The 18,463-nt window shown below is 50.1% G+C and overlaps 2 protein-coding genes across 3 annotated transcripts; both read right to left on the reverse strand.

Moving 5' to 3' along the window:
• Nucleotides 1-802: 802 nt before the first annotated feature.
• Nucleotides 803-5,929, reverse strand: Cdk3 (cyclin dependent kinase 3). 2 transcript variants are annotated; one of them, XM_038326312.1, is made up of 8 exons: nt 5,793-5,929; nt 4,709-4,834; nt 4,370-4,447; nt 4,178-4,298; nt 3,915-4,085; nt 3,723-3,824; nt 2,526-2,729; nt 803-993 (listed from the first exon to the last, which is right to left on the reverse strand). In XM_038326312.1, the coding sequence occupies exons 2-8, from the start codon at nt 4,822-4,824 to the stop codon at nt 871-873; spliced, it is 915 nt and encodes a 304-aa protein (XP_038182240.1). In that variant the 5' UTR covers nt 4,825-4,834; nt 5,793-5,929; the 3' UTR covers nt 803-870. The 2 variants fall into 2 exon arrangements, with proteins under 2 accessions (XP_038182240.1, XP_038182239.1); XM_038326311.1 differs by lacking the exon at nt 5,793-5,929 and having other exon boundaries at nt 4,709-5,760.
• Ten1 (TEN1 subunit of CST complex) lies at nt 5,429-16,496 on the reverse strand. Its single transcript, XM_042054854.1, is given in 6 exon segments — nt 5,429-5,581; nt 5,776-5,839; nt 5,841-5,997; nt 13,251-13,408; nt 15,211-15,345; nt 16,296-16,496. Coding segments are annotated over 5 exon segments (621 nt in total). The 5' UTR covers nt 15,300-15,345; nt 16,296-16,496.
• Between the last annotated feature and the right edge of the window lie 1,967 nt (nt 16,497-18,463).

Consider the following 18,463-nt stretch of genomic DNA (forward strand, 5'->3'; position numbering starts at 1 on the left):
CCCCACCATCCATCCACCTCTTACTACTCAAACATTTATGGTGTTGGGTTCTGTCTCCAAACTCGGGGATTTTCATTGTTCCTCCCCATCCCCATCCCCATCCCCATCCCCCGCCCCCCGCTCCCCCCCCCACCCCGGCTTCTAATAAATGAATTATCTTGGTGCCGTGTCTTGCTCTCATTTGGGTATGCGGGATCAGTCTGTTTAGGAATTGAACCCAGGAGCAGCCTGCTTGGGAGTTTTTCCCCAAAGTATGTGTTAGGTGGGGCAGATGGGTCGAGCTCACCTGCCTTAGAAATGGGTGGTCATGAAGAGAGACCACGGAAGACCCCCGGTCCCTCAGCTCCTGTCAGAACTGTCTCCAGCCCTCTGTCAACCTCCCTTTTGTTGGCAAACAGAATGACTGACACCAGAAAATGCAGCAACAAGTTACATTTATTCCCCACTTGTCACACAGACAACTACTTAGAACATACCCGGGTGCCCCGACTATTCCTAGGATGAGGGTGTCCTACCCCACCTCTGGCTTGAGTCCTCTGACCTGGACTCAACTCTTCCCACAGTTGAAAACAAAATCAAGACCAGCAGAGGGCGCGCTGTCCTCGGGCCTGGCTTCCCAGCTGGCAGGCTGGGGCCTAACCTGACACCAGCTGTCCAATGCTACCCCCATCTCACCCCACCCCATGTACGGAACACCTGTATGACTTTTGAGAGCGCACCATTAAATCCAACCAACACAGGAAGTAGCCAATGTCCGGGCAGGATGACATTCTGATGACAGACATAAAATTTCTCACAGGTGTATGCTCTCTCCAAATATGCTTTATTGGAAATGGGTGGGCACGAGGGGTGGGCCCCACATACATGTTCTCAGTGGTAGAAACGCTCCATCATGCAATGGCAGGGTGCGAAGGAGTGTTCGGCAGAGAAGTAGGGATGGACCAGGGCGGTCTTGGCTGTGATCCGCCTGCTGGGGTCATACTGCAGGAGTTGCTGAGGAGGAAAGACAAGAGATTGAACCTGGGTGCAACCAGGGTAGGGAGAGGAACTCCCTTCACAGGTCCCAGTGGAAAAGCCAAGTCCCTGAGAGGTTGCCTAAACCCAGAACTGTGTGAAGCCAGTGCCTCCTAGTGTCTGTGTGTCTCTGTGTATGTCTGTGAGTGTGTGTATGTGCACATGGGTGCAGCACCTATGGGGGCCCAAGGCATCGGGGCCCCTGGAACTAGAGTTACATCGACTATCAGCCATGTGGTGTGGCTGCTGGGAACTGAACTCTGCGAGAACAGCCATCAGTCCGGCCCCAAGACACATCTCTGTTGTTTGCCTACACGCGTATGCCAGGCGAGCTGGCCTGTGAATGCTAGGAATTCTCCCGTCTCAGGTCCTCATCCTCCCCTGGGAGTCCTGGGCTTATAGATTCCTGTTTAGATGATGTCTTAGATGCTACAATTGTGTCTTAAGAGCTTTGCCCGCTGAGCCGTCCCCCCAACCCTGCCCCCTGGCTTTGTGTGGGTTCTGGAGATCCGAAGTCAGGTCCTCATGTTTGCGAGGCAAGCACTTTGCCAACTGAATTGTCTTCTAAGCCCACATATCCCAGCTTTTAAGACAGCTCTGGATGCTCCCACAACTGAGGTTAAACCATTAGTTTTGGTTGCAGGCCTATGAGTCATCCGGGTTCCCTCCAGGTTCTGCCTGCTTCTCTGGCTAAGGATGGGTGTGTTTCACACTAAGACAGCAGTCCCTGAACCTGTCCAAAGAATGCACGCTTGGGGGGCAGGTACAGGTCAGACCATGAGCAAGGTGAAGGAGGAGCTAACACAACCAGGGACCAGTCAGGCCTGTCCAGCTCTCTAGCCTCAGGTACATCACCCAGGCAGGATGCCATGGAAGAGCATATGAAGGACAAGGGGCCTTAGCAGGAAGTGATGGCACTACGTTGGTAGACAACACACACAGACCTCTGGTAAGCTGACCATGGTCTCGACAGAGACCCTGCCCTTCCTTCCCTGGCCCGACACCAGGGTGAAGACAGAAATGGGGATGGCAGGCTTTGTGGGCAAACTGGGGCAGCTTTATCTGGGGCCCAGGAGGCAGCTAAAGGGTCAGTACGGTGGCAGGGGTTCAGAAGGTAGGGAGCAGCCTGTTCTGCACAGCCAGGCCCCTGTGAAGACCGACCTCTGAGAACGGTATGGGGGGAGACACTGAGGCAGGAGGAGGTGTGGTCTCTGCCTAGGGAAGTGCTCCATCTAGATGGGGCAGGAAGCCCACAAGAGAGAGTCAGACACAGGACAACCAGGAAGAAGAGATTACAGCCATGACACCAAAGCAAAGCTAAGAGACGTTTGCAAAGGGGAGATGAACACTGGATAGCGGGAGAGAAACTCCTGACTGAATACAAACAGGGACAAGCCGAGGGTGTACAACGGTCGGTCAGAAGAGCCCAGCCCAGCCTCCGTTGTGTAAAAGGGTGACTGAGAGAGGGGCCACAGAGCTGCTGAAGTGCTGTCCCTGCCCACTGTACCTACCAGGAGCAGGTCCTTGCCTTCTGGTCCCAGACTAGGCACGATCTCCTCCAGCGCCTTCCTGGTCCACTTGGGGAAGCTGCTCTGATAATCAGGCAGCTGGGAGACTCCTGGCCATGTGGCTTCACTGGGGGTCCCCAGGATACGGAAGATCTGAAAGAGCTGGTCGATCTCCGAATCACCAGGAAACAGAGGTTTGCCAAGCACCTGGAGCAGGAGAGGAGAGGGGGTGTTCTGTGTGACACGTGATACAGGCTCCCACGCCGGCTAAGTGGGAAAACACAGGAAGGCATGTTTTCCCCAAGCTGGGTGTGGTGGAGCACGCCTCTAATGCCAGCACTCTGGAGGCAACAGCAGGTGGGTCTCTATGATTCTGAGGCCAGTCTGTCTACAGAGTGAGTTCCAGGCCAGCCAAAGCTACACAGTGAAGTCTTGTCTTAAAACAGACAACAACAACAAAAAAGATATCTTCCCCAGGGCTATGTTAAAATTCTGATCTTTCCTGGAACAAGCCTTGCTTCCCCCAGCCAGCCACGGACACCCCTCAACCCATCTCTAATAGACATACTAGCCACAGTGCGATCCTGGCTACCCTGTTCTGTGAAGTTCAGACCACAGAAACCTTCCTGCCTCGGTGCACCTCTTTCTCCTCCCTCCTGCTTTTGTTTTTGTTTTGTTTTGTTTTTTAATGCTAAGCAAGTGCTCTTAGCCCTTATTTTTTAAGCTGGCCTTGAACTCAAGAATATCCTGTTTTAGCTAGGCAGTGGCGGCACGTGTCTTTAATCCCAGTACTGGGGAGGCAGAGGCAGATGGATCTCTGTGAGTTCGAGGCCAGCCTTAGAACGACAGGCATATGCTACCATGCCCAGCTCAAATTTTTTGGTTTAACATTTTTTGTGTTACATTTATTGATTGTGTGTGTATGTGTGTGTGTGTGTGTGTGAGAGAGAGAGAGAGAGAGAGAGAGAGAGAAGCACAGTGTATGTGTGGCAGTCAGAAGACATCAGTTCTCCCATCCCGAGGGTTCTAGGGATCAAACTCCAGGTGCCAGCAAGTACTATATTACTACGTAATATTAGGCCATCTTCCTGGCCACTGGCTCAAAGCTGCCATCTCGGGAATTGAACTCAGGGCCTCTCCTATTTAGACCATCACTTTACCACTGACATTTGCCCCTAGCCCAGCTTGTTCCCCTCCTACCATTTCTGCGAAGATACAACCAATGCTCCAGAGGTCCACGGCTGTTGAATAGAACTTGCTGCCCAAGAGGATCTCGGGGGCACGGTACCACAGTGTCACCACCTGTGCAGGCAAGAAGCAGCATCGTTCATGGTGGCCGAATCCACTAGGGACATCCTTTGGCTGTCCCTTTTGCTCCCTGGCCTACACTACCTCGTGGGTGTAGGTACGCATGGGAACCCCGAAGGCTCGAGCCAGTCCGAAGTCAGCCAGCTTGATGGCTCCAAACTCATTGATGAGCAGGTTCTGAGGCTTCAGGTCTCGGTGGATGACCCGATGGCAGTGACAGAAATTCAGTCCCTGCAGCAGCTGGGACAGGTAGCTCTGTGGGAATGCCCAAGAGAAAGAGCTATTGAATAGCAGGTGGCCGACAGGGGCGGGGGTGTGGCCTTACCCTCTTGCTTTTCCCTGGGTACCTTGACTATGTTCAGGGGGAGCTCCGGGGTGGGGGCGGAATCCATGTGCTTCTTCAGGTCCTGAGTGAGGAACTCGAACACCAGGTAGAGTTTCTTCTCTCTATGGATCACATCCAGCAGTCTGGCAGGGAGGGGTCAGACTCAGGACACGGCAGTCAGGATCCCAACCCCCCACTTCCTTTCCCAGCTCACTTGACGATGTTGGGGTGCTTCAATTCTTTGAGCAAGGAGATCTCTCTGATGGCAGTGCTGGGGATCCCCTCAGCCTCCCTGTTGGAAAAGATAGAAGACCAATGGGTTGCTTCTGGTCAAGGTGTGTGTGTGTGTGTGTGTGTGTGTGTGTGTGTGTGTGTGTGTGTGTGTGATTATATATAGCATTCCCCACTTTTGCACACTTTATGCCCACCAAGCTCCACAGGGCTGTACCTTCTTGGCTACCATTGAGGTTGGATGCAAGCCCACGAGGTGAGGACAGGTTTTGGTATTCCCCTGGGAGACAGATGGGGCATTGGGGTGAACCCTGACACTCACACATCCAGCCTGATCTTCTTGAGGGCCACAATCTGCCCTGTCTCCTTGTTCTTGGCCTTATAGACCACCCCATAGGTGCCCTCTCCGATCTTTTCGACTTTCCGGAACACATCCATGTCTGTAGAGCTGACCGGGAAACAGACCGCACCCAGACATTTAAATTCCATATGAAGCATCCCCGCTTCCAGACTCCAGTCTACACATCACACCGTGCCCATCCCTGACCCTGACCCCCTCTCCCCCGGCACCGCCCGCCACCATCTTGCTCAGGAAGATGGTTCAAGGCTAAATGCTACTTCTTGGCCAGCCGGACTCTGCCCAGCGCCCGCTTCTCCTTTGCCTGGCTACGGAGTGCAGGAGAGCCCAAATTTCTGCCTCAGCCCATGTCTCAGGCTAGGCAAACCAGTGCTCCAGAGCCACAAGAATCTACCCAGAAAGAATCTACAGGGGAGGGTAGCAGTCTGAGGCAGAGGTCAGGAGTCGGCCAAGGCTTCTGAAGCTACAGCCCTGCCCTGGGTCACACATCTGGGACCCAGGACCTTAACTTGGCCAGTTCGCCAATTTTTAGGTCAGAACCTCAGCAAGGGTGACCCTTTTGCATCCTGGCCCCCCAACCCTGCCCCTGGGCCCCCCAACCCTGCCTCTAGGCCCCTAGCATCTTCCCCTCAGCTTCCTTGCCCAGAAGTCACCAGAAGTCCTCAGCAGGCTGCGGCTTCTCTGTCAGGCAAGCTGTTTGCTATGGCTCCCCCTGCTGGCCCCTGCTGGCTGCAGCCGGCTCTGCACCAGGTACACACACACTACAAGTTCATGCTCTTTATTGGTGAGGACACTGAGGAATCCTTCAGATCCTTCACAAGTCTCAGCCCCAGGGCCCTGGGGTGGATATCAGATATATTTTAGAGAAAGGGTCTCATGTAGCTCAGATCGGCTTTAAAATCCTGATCCTTCTGACTCTGCCTCCCTAGCGCTGGGATTTACAGGCTTGGGGTGGGCTTTCATTTACAGGTCAGTCCAGTGTTCAGAGAAGGGGCACACACCGCCACAAACCCCCCACTTCTCCCCCCTACCCCCACCCCATCCCCACCCCCGCTGCTGCTTTCTGGTTTCAGGTGAAGGCTGTCAATGGGAAGGAGGAGCTGGTGGAGGCGTGGGCAAGGTGCTGGCGACTCCTATTGGCTGCTGCTTCTTCTGCAGGCACAGCCTCTGCTCCAGGATGGCTTTTTCTAACAAGGACAGATCCATCCCCTCTACACAGGTGAGCAGTCGGGCCTTCACCACAGAACCTCCATCTGGAAAACAGACACAGAGGCATTAGCAGCGATTCCTAGAGAGGCTGCGGTGCTCTACCCATGCTCCCCTGAGCTGTTCCCTCCGGAGGCTCCGGGAAGTCGGCAACTTTGTTTCCAGGAGACCCAGAACTATAGGCCCCCTGTATGCTTCAGAGAGCAGGAAGTTGAACCTCCACATTCAATTCCTTTGCCTTCCAAAAGCCCAGCGCTGAGGAAACACTGGTCTATGGGAAAGCCTTCCTTGGCATCCTGGAACCAGTGTCACTGAAAATTGGAGTGAAGAGAAACCATGTTTGATAACTCCAAGGAATTGAGCTCCAAGCAAGGCTAGTCTCACAGGGTAAAGTCACTCCACCCCGGGACAGGTTGGAGGTCCGCTAGCAGATGTGCTGGCGACCTGACATATAATGTCAATCAATATTCCTGTAACATCAAACAGGAAAGACATTGATTGGGGTGTCCACAACAGGCATTTAGATTTTTTTATTTTAAAAATAGGTTTTTTTTTTGCAGGGTGGTGGTGGCACACACCTTTAATTCCAGCACTCAGGAGGCAGAGTAGGTGGATCTCTGTAAATTTGAGGCCAGCCTGATCTACAGAGCGAGTTCCAGGACAGCCAAGGCTATACAGAGAAACCCTGTCTCAAAAGACCAAAAAAAAAAAAAAAAAAAGAAAAAAGAAAACCCAAAACCTATGTTTATGTGGATGAGTGTTTGCCTACATGTATGTAGGTGCACAGTGGGCCTGCAGTAAGAGGGCATTGTATCCCCTGAAATTGGAATTTCAGGTGGTTGTGAGCCACTGTGTGGGTGCTGGGCACTAACACATGTCCTCTGCAAGAGCAAGTACTCTTTTTTTAAAAAAATCTCAGCCAGTCACTAGAGAGTTCTTTTTTTAAAGATTTATTTATTTATTATTATACAGTACAGTGTTCTGCCTGCATGTGTGCCTATAGACCAGAAAAGGGCACCAAATCTCATTACAGACGGCTGTGAGCCACCACGTGGTTGCTGGGAATTGAAGTCAGAACCTCTGAAAGAGCAGCCAGTGCTCTTAACCTCTGAGCCATCTCTCCAGTCCCCAAGAGCAAGTATTCTTAGCCATGGAGCCGTCTCTCCAGCCCTTATATTTACTTACTTATGTTCCGATTTATTTTATGTGCATGGATGTTATGCCTGCATGCAGGTTATTGTACCACGTGTGTTCCTGGTGCCCCCAGATGACAGAGTGGGCATCAGATCCTCTGGGACTGGAGTTATCGTGAGTGTTGGGAAGGGAACCAAGGTCACTGCAAAGGCAGTGAGTTCTCTGAATCTCCAAGCCATCTCTCCAGCCCCTACTTACTTTTAGTCAGGGGTTTAGCATACTTCAAGCTGTCCTGGAATTTGCTGAATATCCTAGGGTGACCCTAAATACTTGATCCCCCGGCCTGTATTTCCCAAGCTCTGGGATTACAGGCGCATGTCACCATGCCTGTCTTAGAAAAAGCTTCCTCTTGAGTTCTCATTCTTCCCAGGAACTTCAGCTAATGTTCTATGACTTTATCTGATTTTGATCCATTTGAGATAACAGTTTTCTGGCCATTTCCCGACTGGAGACAGTCTGGAGGCAGACTTCAATCAACAAGCTGTGTAGGTGTCAGCCACCCACACTGGTCGCCTGTGGACTTGTTTGGGCCTCAGTTTCTGGGTGCTGAGCTGCAGAGGTGATGCTGCTCACAGAGGCCTCAGTGTGTGGCCCCATCTTTACCTACTGACGGGTATTGGCTGCCGACTATCCCCACTCAGGCCTCTGGACGAGATATCTACACACGTCAATCAAACACTCACACCACCCTGAGAAGCCTGGGGACACATTTAGCTCTAAAGAGTTTGAAGGATCAGCAAGAACAAGAACAGAATCGGATGTTCACAATGTCAAAGTGGAAGGCTGGGGGACTGGAGAGATGGCTCAGCGGTTAAGAGCACTTGCTCTTTTTCTGAAGGACCTGAGTTTGATTCCTAGCGCCCATGTTGGGTGGCTCAAAAACATCTGTAATCTAGGTCTGGCTTCTGTGGGAACCTGTATTCACACATACATACAGTAACAATAAATAATTAAAAACAAACAGCAGGGTGGTGGTGGCGCACACCTTTAATCCCAGCACTAGGAATGAGAATCAGGTAGATTTCTGTGAGTTTGAGGCCAGCCTGGTCTACAGAGAGAGTTCCAGGACAGCCAAGGCTACACAGACAGAAATACCCTGTCTCAAACCAAAATGAATCAAAGCAAAAACAGAAGGCATGGAAGGAGTTTATTGAGATCCCTTCCTTAGGATGAAAAGAGGCCCCAATTTGATTGTGAACGCCACTGGGTGGGGAGGGGGTCCTGAAATGAGGGACGGGAGATACTAACCTCAAAACAGGATTCTATGACAAATGTTCCCAAACTTCTGGTGTGAAGATTTTCTTAGAGATCTACTTAAATTCCACAGAATCTTAAAAGTGTTTGTTTGCTTTATTTAGAAGATTTAAATTTTTGGTTTTTTGTTTTTGATTGAGACAGGGTTTCTCTGTGTAGCCTTACTGTCCTGGAACTAGCTCTTGTAGACCAGGCTGGCCTCGAACTCAGAGAGATCCGCTTGCCTCTGCCTTCCGAGTGCTGGCATTAAAGGCGTGCGCCACCACCGCCCAGCCAGAAGATTTAGACTTTTAGTGTATGTGTGTGTATCTGTGTGTGGACATGTGCCATGAGTACGAGTGCCTATGAAGGCCCAAAGGGAGTATTTGCTCCCCTGGAGCTGAAGTGGCCGGTGGCTGTGAGCTGCCTGATGTGGATGCTGGGAGCCAGGCTTGGATCCTCAGGGAGAGCAGCGCGCACTACCAACTGCTGAGCCAGCTCTCGCCCCATTACTTTATTTTTAAGCTCAGCCATCTCGGTTGCTTTATCTTTTCTTGTCTACTTGGGCAACGCTTCACTGCAGGTAACAGAGTGACGGCCGAACAGATGGGTTTCCCACCAGTACAATTGGCCTGTGGCTGGCCAGCCAGGTGCTTCGGTTTGTTTCGGATGGGATGGAAAACATGGGCGTGGACATACGTCATTAGAAGACAGGTGCCTGTGGCCTCAATCTTAACTGGGGTGGAAGGTGTGAGGTAAACCGGGCAGGATGGGGCTTGCCTAGAATCCGAGCATTTGCAAAGGTGTGGCTGAACAAAAACCCCATCTCAAACAATAAATGGAGGACTTGTCCGGTGTGTGCCCGTCCTGAGCGTGACCTTCAGCACCGCCAAAAACACGCATTGAAAACACAAACAAACAAAAAGAGGGGCTGGGAGATGGGCCAGTGGTCAAGAGCACACACTGTTCTTGCAGAGGACCTGGGTTCAGTTCTCAGCATCCACATCCAATTGCTCACAACCATTCGACTCCAGCTCCAGGGTGACCCAGGCTTCTGCTTTCTATGGGTAACTGCGTGTATGTGCACATACCTGTATACAGACAGAAACACACACACACATACGGACAATTAAAAATAAAGTAAATCTTCAGAAGGAAAGGGCTGGGGATGTAGTCAGCTGGTCTAGTACTTGCCTGGCACCCACTCGGTCTAGGCTTTGAGCCCCAGGACCACATAAAACAGACATGGTGGCACACACTTGTGATCCCAGTACTGGGAAGGTAGGGGATCAGGAGTTCAAGGTCATTCTCCAACACACAGCCAGTCTAGTATACAAGAGAGATCTAAGAATAGTAAAAGCATAACCACTTGCCTAGCACCCAGGAGGCCCTGGGTTCAAGTCCAGCACACACACCTGTGAGTACCACTGCTGCCCCACTGTGTGGAGCACGCTAGTCCTAGCATGTGTACCCCTCAACAACCACATCAGAGGTTGTCCTTGCATAGTTACCCCAAATCCCACCATGTTCCCATCCCTGCCCCACACACTCCTGTGTCCAATCCTTCCCTTTATGCCCTCTGGAATATTGTGTCTCTCTCTTCTAGAATCTTTATAGTGCTCCAAGCTTTTCTGTGGGACTTGGCTAGATCCTGGCATCATCCAGACAAGTGGGTCTTCCCACACTCCCCACTCAGGCCCCCACCCCACACTCCCCACTCCGACCCCCACCCCACACTCCCCACTCAGGTCCCCACCCCCACTCCCCACTCAGGCCCCCACCCCCACTCCCCACTCAGGCCCCCACCCCCACTCCCCACTCAGGCCCCCACCCACGCGCCCCACTCAGGCCCCCACCCACGCGCCCCACTCAGGTCGCCACCCCATACTCCCCACTCAGCTCCCCCCCACACTCCCCACTCAGACCCCCACCCCACACTCCCCACTCAGGCCCCCACCCACGCGCCCCACTCAGGCCCCCACCCCACACTCCCCACTCCATCTCCCACCCACGCGCCCCACTGAGCTGGGAGGTGAGTCCAGAGTTCGCCCACTGTCAGGTCACGTGGCGTGCCTGTCTCCTCCTCACTGATAACCAGTCACACCATCGTTCACCTCTGCTCCAGTTCTACGGCCACACCCACGTTGCACCTTGGACTGGTTGTCCCAGAATCCTCCACCTCTGCTGTAGAAACTTTGTTCTCGGCGGCATCTTCCTGCACTGCACCTACTGGGACTCCTGGACTTTCTCTCACCTTCTCTGTCCCCTCAGCTGGCCCTAAGTACCTTCCAACTATTTTCCTGGTATTGTAGAGACCAGTCTTTGCCTACCAAGCTTCCTGCCCAATGCACCCCCAGCCTCTACCCTCCTGGTCCCACCCACGGAAGAGCGCAGGAAGCCCACAGACCTCTGCATGGGCTTCTGCAGCACAAAGACTTCCAAGTCTCCGAGCTCACTGAGCCGCTTCCCTCCATCTGCCTAGAAACTCTTCCCTTTGTTCTGGCTAGCCTGGACTCGGGCTTTGTGACAGCTAGTCAGGCATTCACCAAACATGTAACTCTTCTTCCTCATGCCCCGTGTCTCTCCTAGAAAAGTTCCTTCACCTCTGTGCTGCCACCACTGAACTGTGGCCCCTTCCTAGCTCTCTTCTTATCTCCGTTTTTAACTTTTTGAAGGACTGCCTTGCCAAGATGCCCAAGTTGGTCTTGAACTCACGCTGTATCCCCGGCAGGCCTTGAACTTCTTAGGTAGCTAGGATTACAGTCCTGCACCATGGGGCCTACTTGTTGCCAACTACTTGAACAGAGCATTGTTGAGTACTCCCAACACACACACATACACACACATGAAATGTCTACCGAGATGGGTATGCCAGTTGCTCTGATGTGGTCATTCATTATCTATCGTGGACAAGTGCTGAAATGTCACCTTGTGTCCCATAATATGCATAGACAATCACCATGTGTCAATTAAACCTTTTTACAGTAGTTTCTGAAAGAGGAGCTATGAGATTTGTGAACTGGCAGTTGCTATAGCCAGTGAGACTTACACACCGTGCAATTCGTGCTAATGACAAAGCAGGGAAGCTCAGACTGGCCAGAAACACCTCATGTCCAGAAAGGAACTCCTTGGGACCCTGGGTGGTACCGAGAGGTGTCACATCTTAGGAGCTGATCACACAACTGGTGTGTTCCACACCAGTCTCATGGCTGGCTCTACATGAAAAGTTAGAAAAGTACCGCTCGCTAGCCTTTCCTTTTCCTCAGGACTTTCACTGGGACACAGGGCACAATACATGTCCGATGGACCTTTGATCCCCGACAGGACTTAAGGCCAGTCCCAGGAAGGTTGAGTGCAATCACAAGTACACCCTCCTGCCCAGGTGAGAGGTCACGCCAGGCATGGCCACACTCAGCCTACACAGGACTCTACCTGCTGCTTGGTCACTCCCTCCAGACCAGAGTGGCGTGTATGAAATACTTAGAAAAATGAAAAAAAATTGAAAAAAAAAAAACCCAAACAGGAGCTGGAGAGCTGGCTAAAGAGAACGGTGCCAGTGCATTTGTGCATGCTGAGGCAAACATTAGTGTGTGCACACATACAATAAATACATGATTTTTTTTTAAAAGATAAAAGGTCCATTGTGTCTCCCTTCATATCTCTCCCAAATCAATTATGAAGGCAGGAACTCCGACCTTCAAATCTTGAATCTGAGTGAGATGAACACTTATTAAATCCAATATAATTAAAACCAGCCATTTAATTAATTTCTATATTAAAAGTAATTAAATCTCCTACTTAATTAATGAATTTAATTTATGTATTTCATCCAGAGTTATAACCCACCATGGGTTGTTTTTAAAAGGATTTTATTTTTAATTGTTTGTGTATGTGTGTGCGCACGTGCATGCGTGGGCACACACACATGAGTGTGAAAGAAGTGACTGCAGTGTCCTGAAGAGGTGTAAAAGGCAGTTGTGAACTACCAGATGTGGGTGCTGGGAACCAAACCCAGGTTCTCTGCAAGAGCAGCAAGTGCTCTGAAATACTGAACCATCTCTCCAGCCTGTGGGTTTTTAAAAGTATAAATTACGAGACATAAGATGTCGATTCAGGGCTGGTGGGCATATTCGGGAAGGCCTAAGTAAACTACCTCACACACAGATCCTCAGAAACCTGTGATTTCTCCCCTGCCCCTCCCCATGGTGGTACCTCTTCACCGTTCCTCAGTATCACATGGCTGGTCCATTCGAGTCCAGTCAGACCTGTTTCCTGAGAGTCCCTGACCTCATGGGCTGAACTGTAAGCATGGCAATCCCACTAGGTCACAGGACAATTGGACAGGCCCAATCTATTCCTCATTCTTTTCTTTTATTCTTTGTGTGTTGGCTTGTGTATGCCATGACACATGTGTGGACATTAGAGGCCAACTTTGGGAGCCAGTCCTCTCTTCCACCTCATTTGAGGCAAGGTCTCTTTGCTCGCCCTGTGTGCACCAGTCTGGTCTCTGCTTCCTGTCTCTCTGTAGGAACACTGGAATCAGACACCTATTGATTTTTACTGTGTTCTGTGGATTCTAATTCAGGGTCCTCACATTTGTACGGCAAGCACTGAGCTATATCCCAATCCCATATTTTCCTGGTTCTTTTGTTTTGTTTTTGTTTGAGACAGGGTTTCTCTGTGTAGCCCTGGCTGTTCTGGGACTCGCACTGTAGATCAGACTGGCCTCGAAGTCACAGAGATCCACCTGCCTCTGCCTCCCGAGTGCTGAGATTAAAGATGTGTGTTCTAGGCTCAGTTCATTCTTGATTTACACAAAAGACACCCCCGCGGAGGTGTCAGAGTAAAACAGGCTGTAGGGAGCACATCTTACCCTCCTCATGCTCCAGCTCCCCAAGAACCATGTACAGGAAGCCCACACGCGGCTCAAAAGGCTCCACCAACTTCGTGCAGACGCGCAACTGGCACTGATCAGATCTTTGCTGTGCTGCCAGGGTCACCAGGGAGTGTGTCATGTCATAACAGAGCAACCTGGAGGGCAGAGGAAGCATGAGCATTTCTACTCAGACAAGCCAACCTCCAAGTTTCATAGAGGAGGCCAACCAATACGTGGAAGTTCATGACTGGCCTCAAACTGATCCGAAAATAAAATATAAGCCACGAACTGGAACAAGTGTCCCCCACTGCCTTACAGATAGGAGGCAACTGCCTGTCAATTTTCTTACTCTGACTTTGAAAGTTGTGAATTTTATTTTGAAACAAGGTCTTAAGAGGCCCAGGCCCCACAGATCCAGTGAGTCCATGGCCCTAACACAAACTCCAAGCAGCCTGGCTCCGGGTTCAGAGCCAGGGGAAGAAACACACCCTGAAAATGGAACCAGAAAGCAGGGCATTGGTGGCGCAGGCCACACACGCCTTTAATCCCAGCACTCAGGAGGCAGAGGCAGGCGGATCTCTCTGAGTTCGAGGCCAACCTGGTCTACAGAGCTAGTTCCAGGACAGGCTCCAAAAGCTTCAGAGAAACCCTGTCTCGAATAACTGAAAAAAAAAAAAAAATGGAACCAGAGCTAGGGGAAGAGACATTTTGTTCCCGAACCTAGAGCCGGAGAAAAAGTCCCCAGACCCTAAAACCAGGACCAAAAGAACACATTAAGCCCCTAGATTCAGAACATACCAAAGATTTCACCCTGGTCCAAAAATTAGAATCAAAAAGGTAAAAAAAACCAAAGAAAGAAACACAGTTTGGCCCCAGAACCAGAGCCATCTTTGCCCTTGACACAAAACCAGCCAATCCCTGAGCAGGAAAAATGGACCAATCACTGGCAGTTGGGAATCCTCCCCCTCCCCCCCCAGGCCTGGAAATCCCCTTACAGCACAGAAGGCAGCCAATCCCAGGCCTGGAAGTCTGGAATTCCCCTCACCCTACTAGGGGACAGCCAATCACAAACCCAGAGGCTTGGAATTCCCCTATATAACTCCCTCCCCACTTTTCACGGCTGGCAGTCTCTCTTGTGCTGCTCCTGTTGTTATTGTCCCTGCTGCTGCTGAAGCTTCAGCTGGACAGAGGGACCCGAGTTAACTCACAATGAAGACTTTGCTCCTGGTGATGTTTTGGGGGTCTGACTGTAGGCGTAATAGTCTCACTATGCATCCCTGGCTGGACTGGAATGCAATATGTAGACCAAGCTGGCCCTGAACTCACAGAAACCCACCTGCCTCTGCTTCCAAGTACTAGAATTCAAGGCACGAGCCACCATGCCCAGTTTATTTTTTTCCTCTTTTGAGGCAGTAAATTGCCAAGCTTCTCAAGCCAGCCTTGAACCCTGAGATCCTCCTGAGACAGCCTCCCAAGCTAGGATCACAGATGTGTGTCACCATGCTGGTATCACTTTATTTTCAGGTGACCTGTGACAGGACAATATACAACTAACATAGCATATGTGTGTAAGTGTGTACCCGCATCTACCCAGATGATCACTCACACAGATCCACATGAGAGAGTATAGAGAGGTCACAAACTTACCAATAGGTTATCTAGACAGTGATGCTACATGTGATTTTTGCTTTTCTTTACTCCTTTGTGGGTTATTTGTATTAAAACAATACAGCCAGGCATGGTGATGCACACCTTTAATCCCAGCACTCAGGAGGCAGAGGCAGGCGGATCTCTGAGTTTAAGGTCAGCCTGGTCTAGCTGGCTCATTCCAGGTCAGCTGGGGCTGCACAGTGAGAATTTATAATTAGACAAAATAATATTAAAACCATTTTAATGGAGTTTCTTTGGAGGGGAGCTATGTAACCACCCTGCCACATGAAGGGATGACCATTCTTACCTGCCAAAAGTTCGCAGCGTGCTTCCGTCGGGAACTTGGCCATCACTGACTTCCCAGGGGAAGAAGTAGATCCCAGGTCTGGGCAGCATCGATGGCACCAGGAACCAAATAGTTGGGATGGAGATTTGAAGATTCCTGATAAACCAAGCCAACCATAAGACATGAGAAACCAGCCACATCTGGAAGACTAACTCCAGCAGGAGGGGCTGTGCAAGTCTTTGATATGTCATGGAGCTCAAAGCTAACATACAAGCCTGCATCACACACCGACACACATATATACATGATACATATGTCATGAGCTCACAAGCTAACATACAAACCTGAATCACACACTGACACACATACACATGGTATATAAATAAAGTTACAGGAGGAGTCTGTTCCCACAGCAATCTCCTCTCTCCATCAGTTTCATAAGGCAGAGGTCTGTAAAGAAACACATACTAGGCAGGAGTGGTGGCCCACACTCTAACCCCAGTACTCGGGAGGCAGAGGCAGGTGAACCTCTGAGTTTGAGGCCAGCCTGGTCTACAGAGTGAGTTCCAGGACAGCAGGGCCACACAGAGAAACCCTGTCTCAAAACACCCCCCACAAAAGATGCACAAGTGTGTTCTGTCTTTGTGGGCTGGAGAGTCTCTATTGTTGCTCACGTTAGCCATCTCATTTTTATTTTATGTGTGTGAGTGTTTTGCCTGCATATATGTCTGTCCACTAAGTATGAGCAGTGCCTGAGGAAGCCAGGAGAGAGGGAAGAATCTGCTGACATTTGTGAGCCACCATGGGGGTGCTGGAATCTAACCCAGGTCCTCCTCTGGAAGAGTAGCCAGAGCTCTCAACTGCATGAGCCATAGGTAAAACAAACAGAAGAGCCTGAGTCATTCTAACCAAACACTGGCTACAAGCTGGTAACCTTGGCAGCTTGTGCCTTTAATCCCAACAGATCCCGTATGCAACCTGCAGCTGGGTTGTAGCTCAGTTGGCAGAAAGCTGCTGCCTAGCGTGGTTTGGATCCCCAGCATAAAAGTTATCCATCCCAGAACTGCTTCTTCAGGTCATTCTTTACATATGTACGGGTGTCTTACTTGTATGTCTGTGGACCACTTGTATGCCTGGTGTCTATGTAGTTACAGATGTCTGCGAGCTGCTGCGTGAGTGCCGAGAATCTGAGCCCTCTTTGAGAACAGTGAGTCCTTTTCGTTTGTTCGTTTTTTGAGACAGGGTTTCTCTGTGTAGCTTTGGAGCTTGTCCTGGAACTCACTCTGAAGACCAGGCTGGCCTCGAACCAATAGAGATCCGCCAGTCTCTGCCTCCTGAGTGCTGGAATTAAATGTTTATGTCACCACTGCCCAGCCAATAAGAGTTCTTAACCACTGAGCTATCTCTCTAGGTCCTTATCTTCATGTTTTAAAATTTAGTTTTACTTATGTGTGTGTATGTGCAGGTGTGCATGCTTAGGTGGCTAGAAGAGGGTCAATCTCCTGGGTCTAGAGTTTCAGGCCACCTGACATGGGTGGTGGAAACTGAACTCGGGTCCTCTGCAAGAAAGAGCAGCAGTCTCTCCAGCCCTTGGACATTTTATTTTAAAGACTGGGTTTCATTCTGTGGCCCTGGCTGGCTTCTAACTCCTGGCCCAGCTTCCCAACCGCTGGCATTTAAAGTGTGCATGTCTAGATGCAGCTCCGTGGACCTTCTGATCTCAGATTTAGAGAGCCTGTAAATTAAGTCACTCTGCGGCATTCTATTGCAACAGCCCCCAGCAGGCAACATAATGTCACTTATGATGCCAGCTGAGATTCCAGATGAGCAAAATATCTGGTAAAGGGCAGTAATGGACAACAGTAAAGCCATGAAAAGGGATGTAGGTCAGACAGGAGTGTTTCGTCAACGTTCAGTTACCTTAACCGTAATTCTCCTGTGCGTGTTCTTATTTCTAGGAGATTCTTAGGTATTCGTAAGCAATAATAATTTGTAAGCAAATAAGGACTTCCACATTTCCTCAAACAGCTCCAAAAGTGAGGGAATAAACAAAGCTGAGTGGCAGGTGATCGGCAAAGCAACCCTGACAAACGTTAACCAGGGAATCTGGGTGAAAGGGGAGCTGCTTTGTTCCCTATCAAGATTCCTGAGTGTGCATTTTGCTTATTTTCTCTTTTGAATTTATAAATATTGTGGGGCTGGGGATGTAGCTCAGAGGCCCATCTCCTGCCACAAGAGAAAAAAGCAGTGCATTAAAATATTGAATTTGGGGGGCTTCCTTAAATTTTGTTTTCAAGATAAATCCTTCATTGACTGTATCCATTTGAGGCAATGTTAATGTAAATGGGTCTGAAATATGTTGTTACAAGGGCAAGTTAGAGGGCAGTAACAGACTAGCTCTCCCATGTGGCGTGAAGTCGAAAGACCAATAAATTAAGTGAAGAAAGTGCATTTTATTTAGCATTTAAAAACATTTGGAAACAGGTCAACACACAACCCAGGCTGCCCTCAAACTCTACACAGTTGAAAATGGCCTGGACTTCTAGATCCTCAGACCTCAACCTGGAATTACAAACCTGTGCCACCGTGCCCAGTCTATGGGATGCTTGGGGAGCAAATCGTGGGCTCCGAGCATGCTAGATTAGCACTAAGTAAGCTGCACCTCCAGCCCACCACTGAGCATTTCTTGCTTTTGGAAACAGGGTTTCTCTGTGTAGCCCTTGCTGTACAAGAACTCTCTCTGTAGACCAAGTTGGCCTTGAACTCCACCGAGTGCTGGGAGTCAAAGCTAGTACCAACTTTGCGCTTTTTAAAGAATAAGAACTAAAAAGCAAATTGGCGAAAACTGGCTGTCCTGGAGGCTAAGAAATTCTTTGTTATAAGTTGTACATTAGGGCTTCTTAGGCAAGCGTACAATTACATCTTTGATGATGATGATGACGACGCAAAGTCTGTTTCAAAACTTGTAGGCCCTGCCAGATTAGGAGGAAAACGTCTTGGATTACTAAACATAGAGAAACAAGTCCTGTTCCCTCTCAATCTACATCCTTGTCCGCTGATAAACCGCGAAGCTTCCCAAGAGCCGCAAGCCTCGCAGCCCACACCTCTAAGATCAAGTCACCAAAATTTTTAACCAATAGTAATGAACCTTTTCCCGAACGTGACCTTTGTCCTGGTCCCCTTTTGCTCCAATTTGGGTGGATTCCAAGAAAACCAACACCTTCCCTCTACCAGCCTCCTCACCCCGCCCTAGGCCCTAGTCACCCATTCCACT

Source organism: Arvicola amphibius, chromosome 4, assembly GCF_903992535.2.
Source record: "Arvicola amphibius chromosome 4, mArvAmp1.2, whole genome shotgun sequence".
Lineage (NCBI taxonomy): Eukaryota > Metazoa > Chordata > Mammalia > Rodentia > Cricetidae > Arvicola > Arvicola amphibius.

What these genes read in the sequence shown, in the direction of transcription:
- Cdk3 (XM_038326311.1), bottom strand. Translation starts at nt 4,884, where the DNA reads ATGCTTCATATGGAATTTAAATGTCTGGGTGCGGTCTGTTTCCCGGTC. An exon ending in AAGAAGATCAGGCTGGATGT is followed by an intron (nt 4,448 to 4,708) that starts GTGAGTGTCAGG and finishes CTTTTCCAACAG; the next exon opens with GGAGGCTGAGGGGATCCCCA. An exon ending in AAGGCAAGGACCTGCTCCTG is followed by an intron (nt 994 to 2,525) that starts GTAGGTACAGTG and finishes TTTCCTCCTCAG; the next exon opens with CAACTCCTGCAGTATGACCC.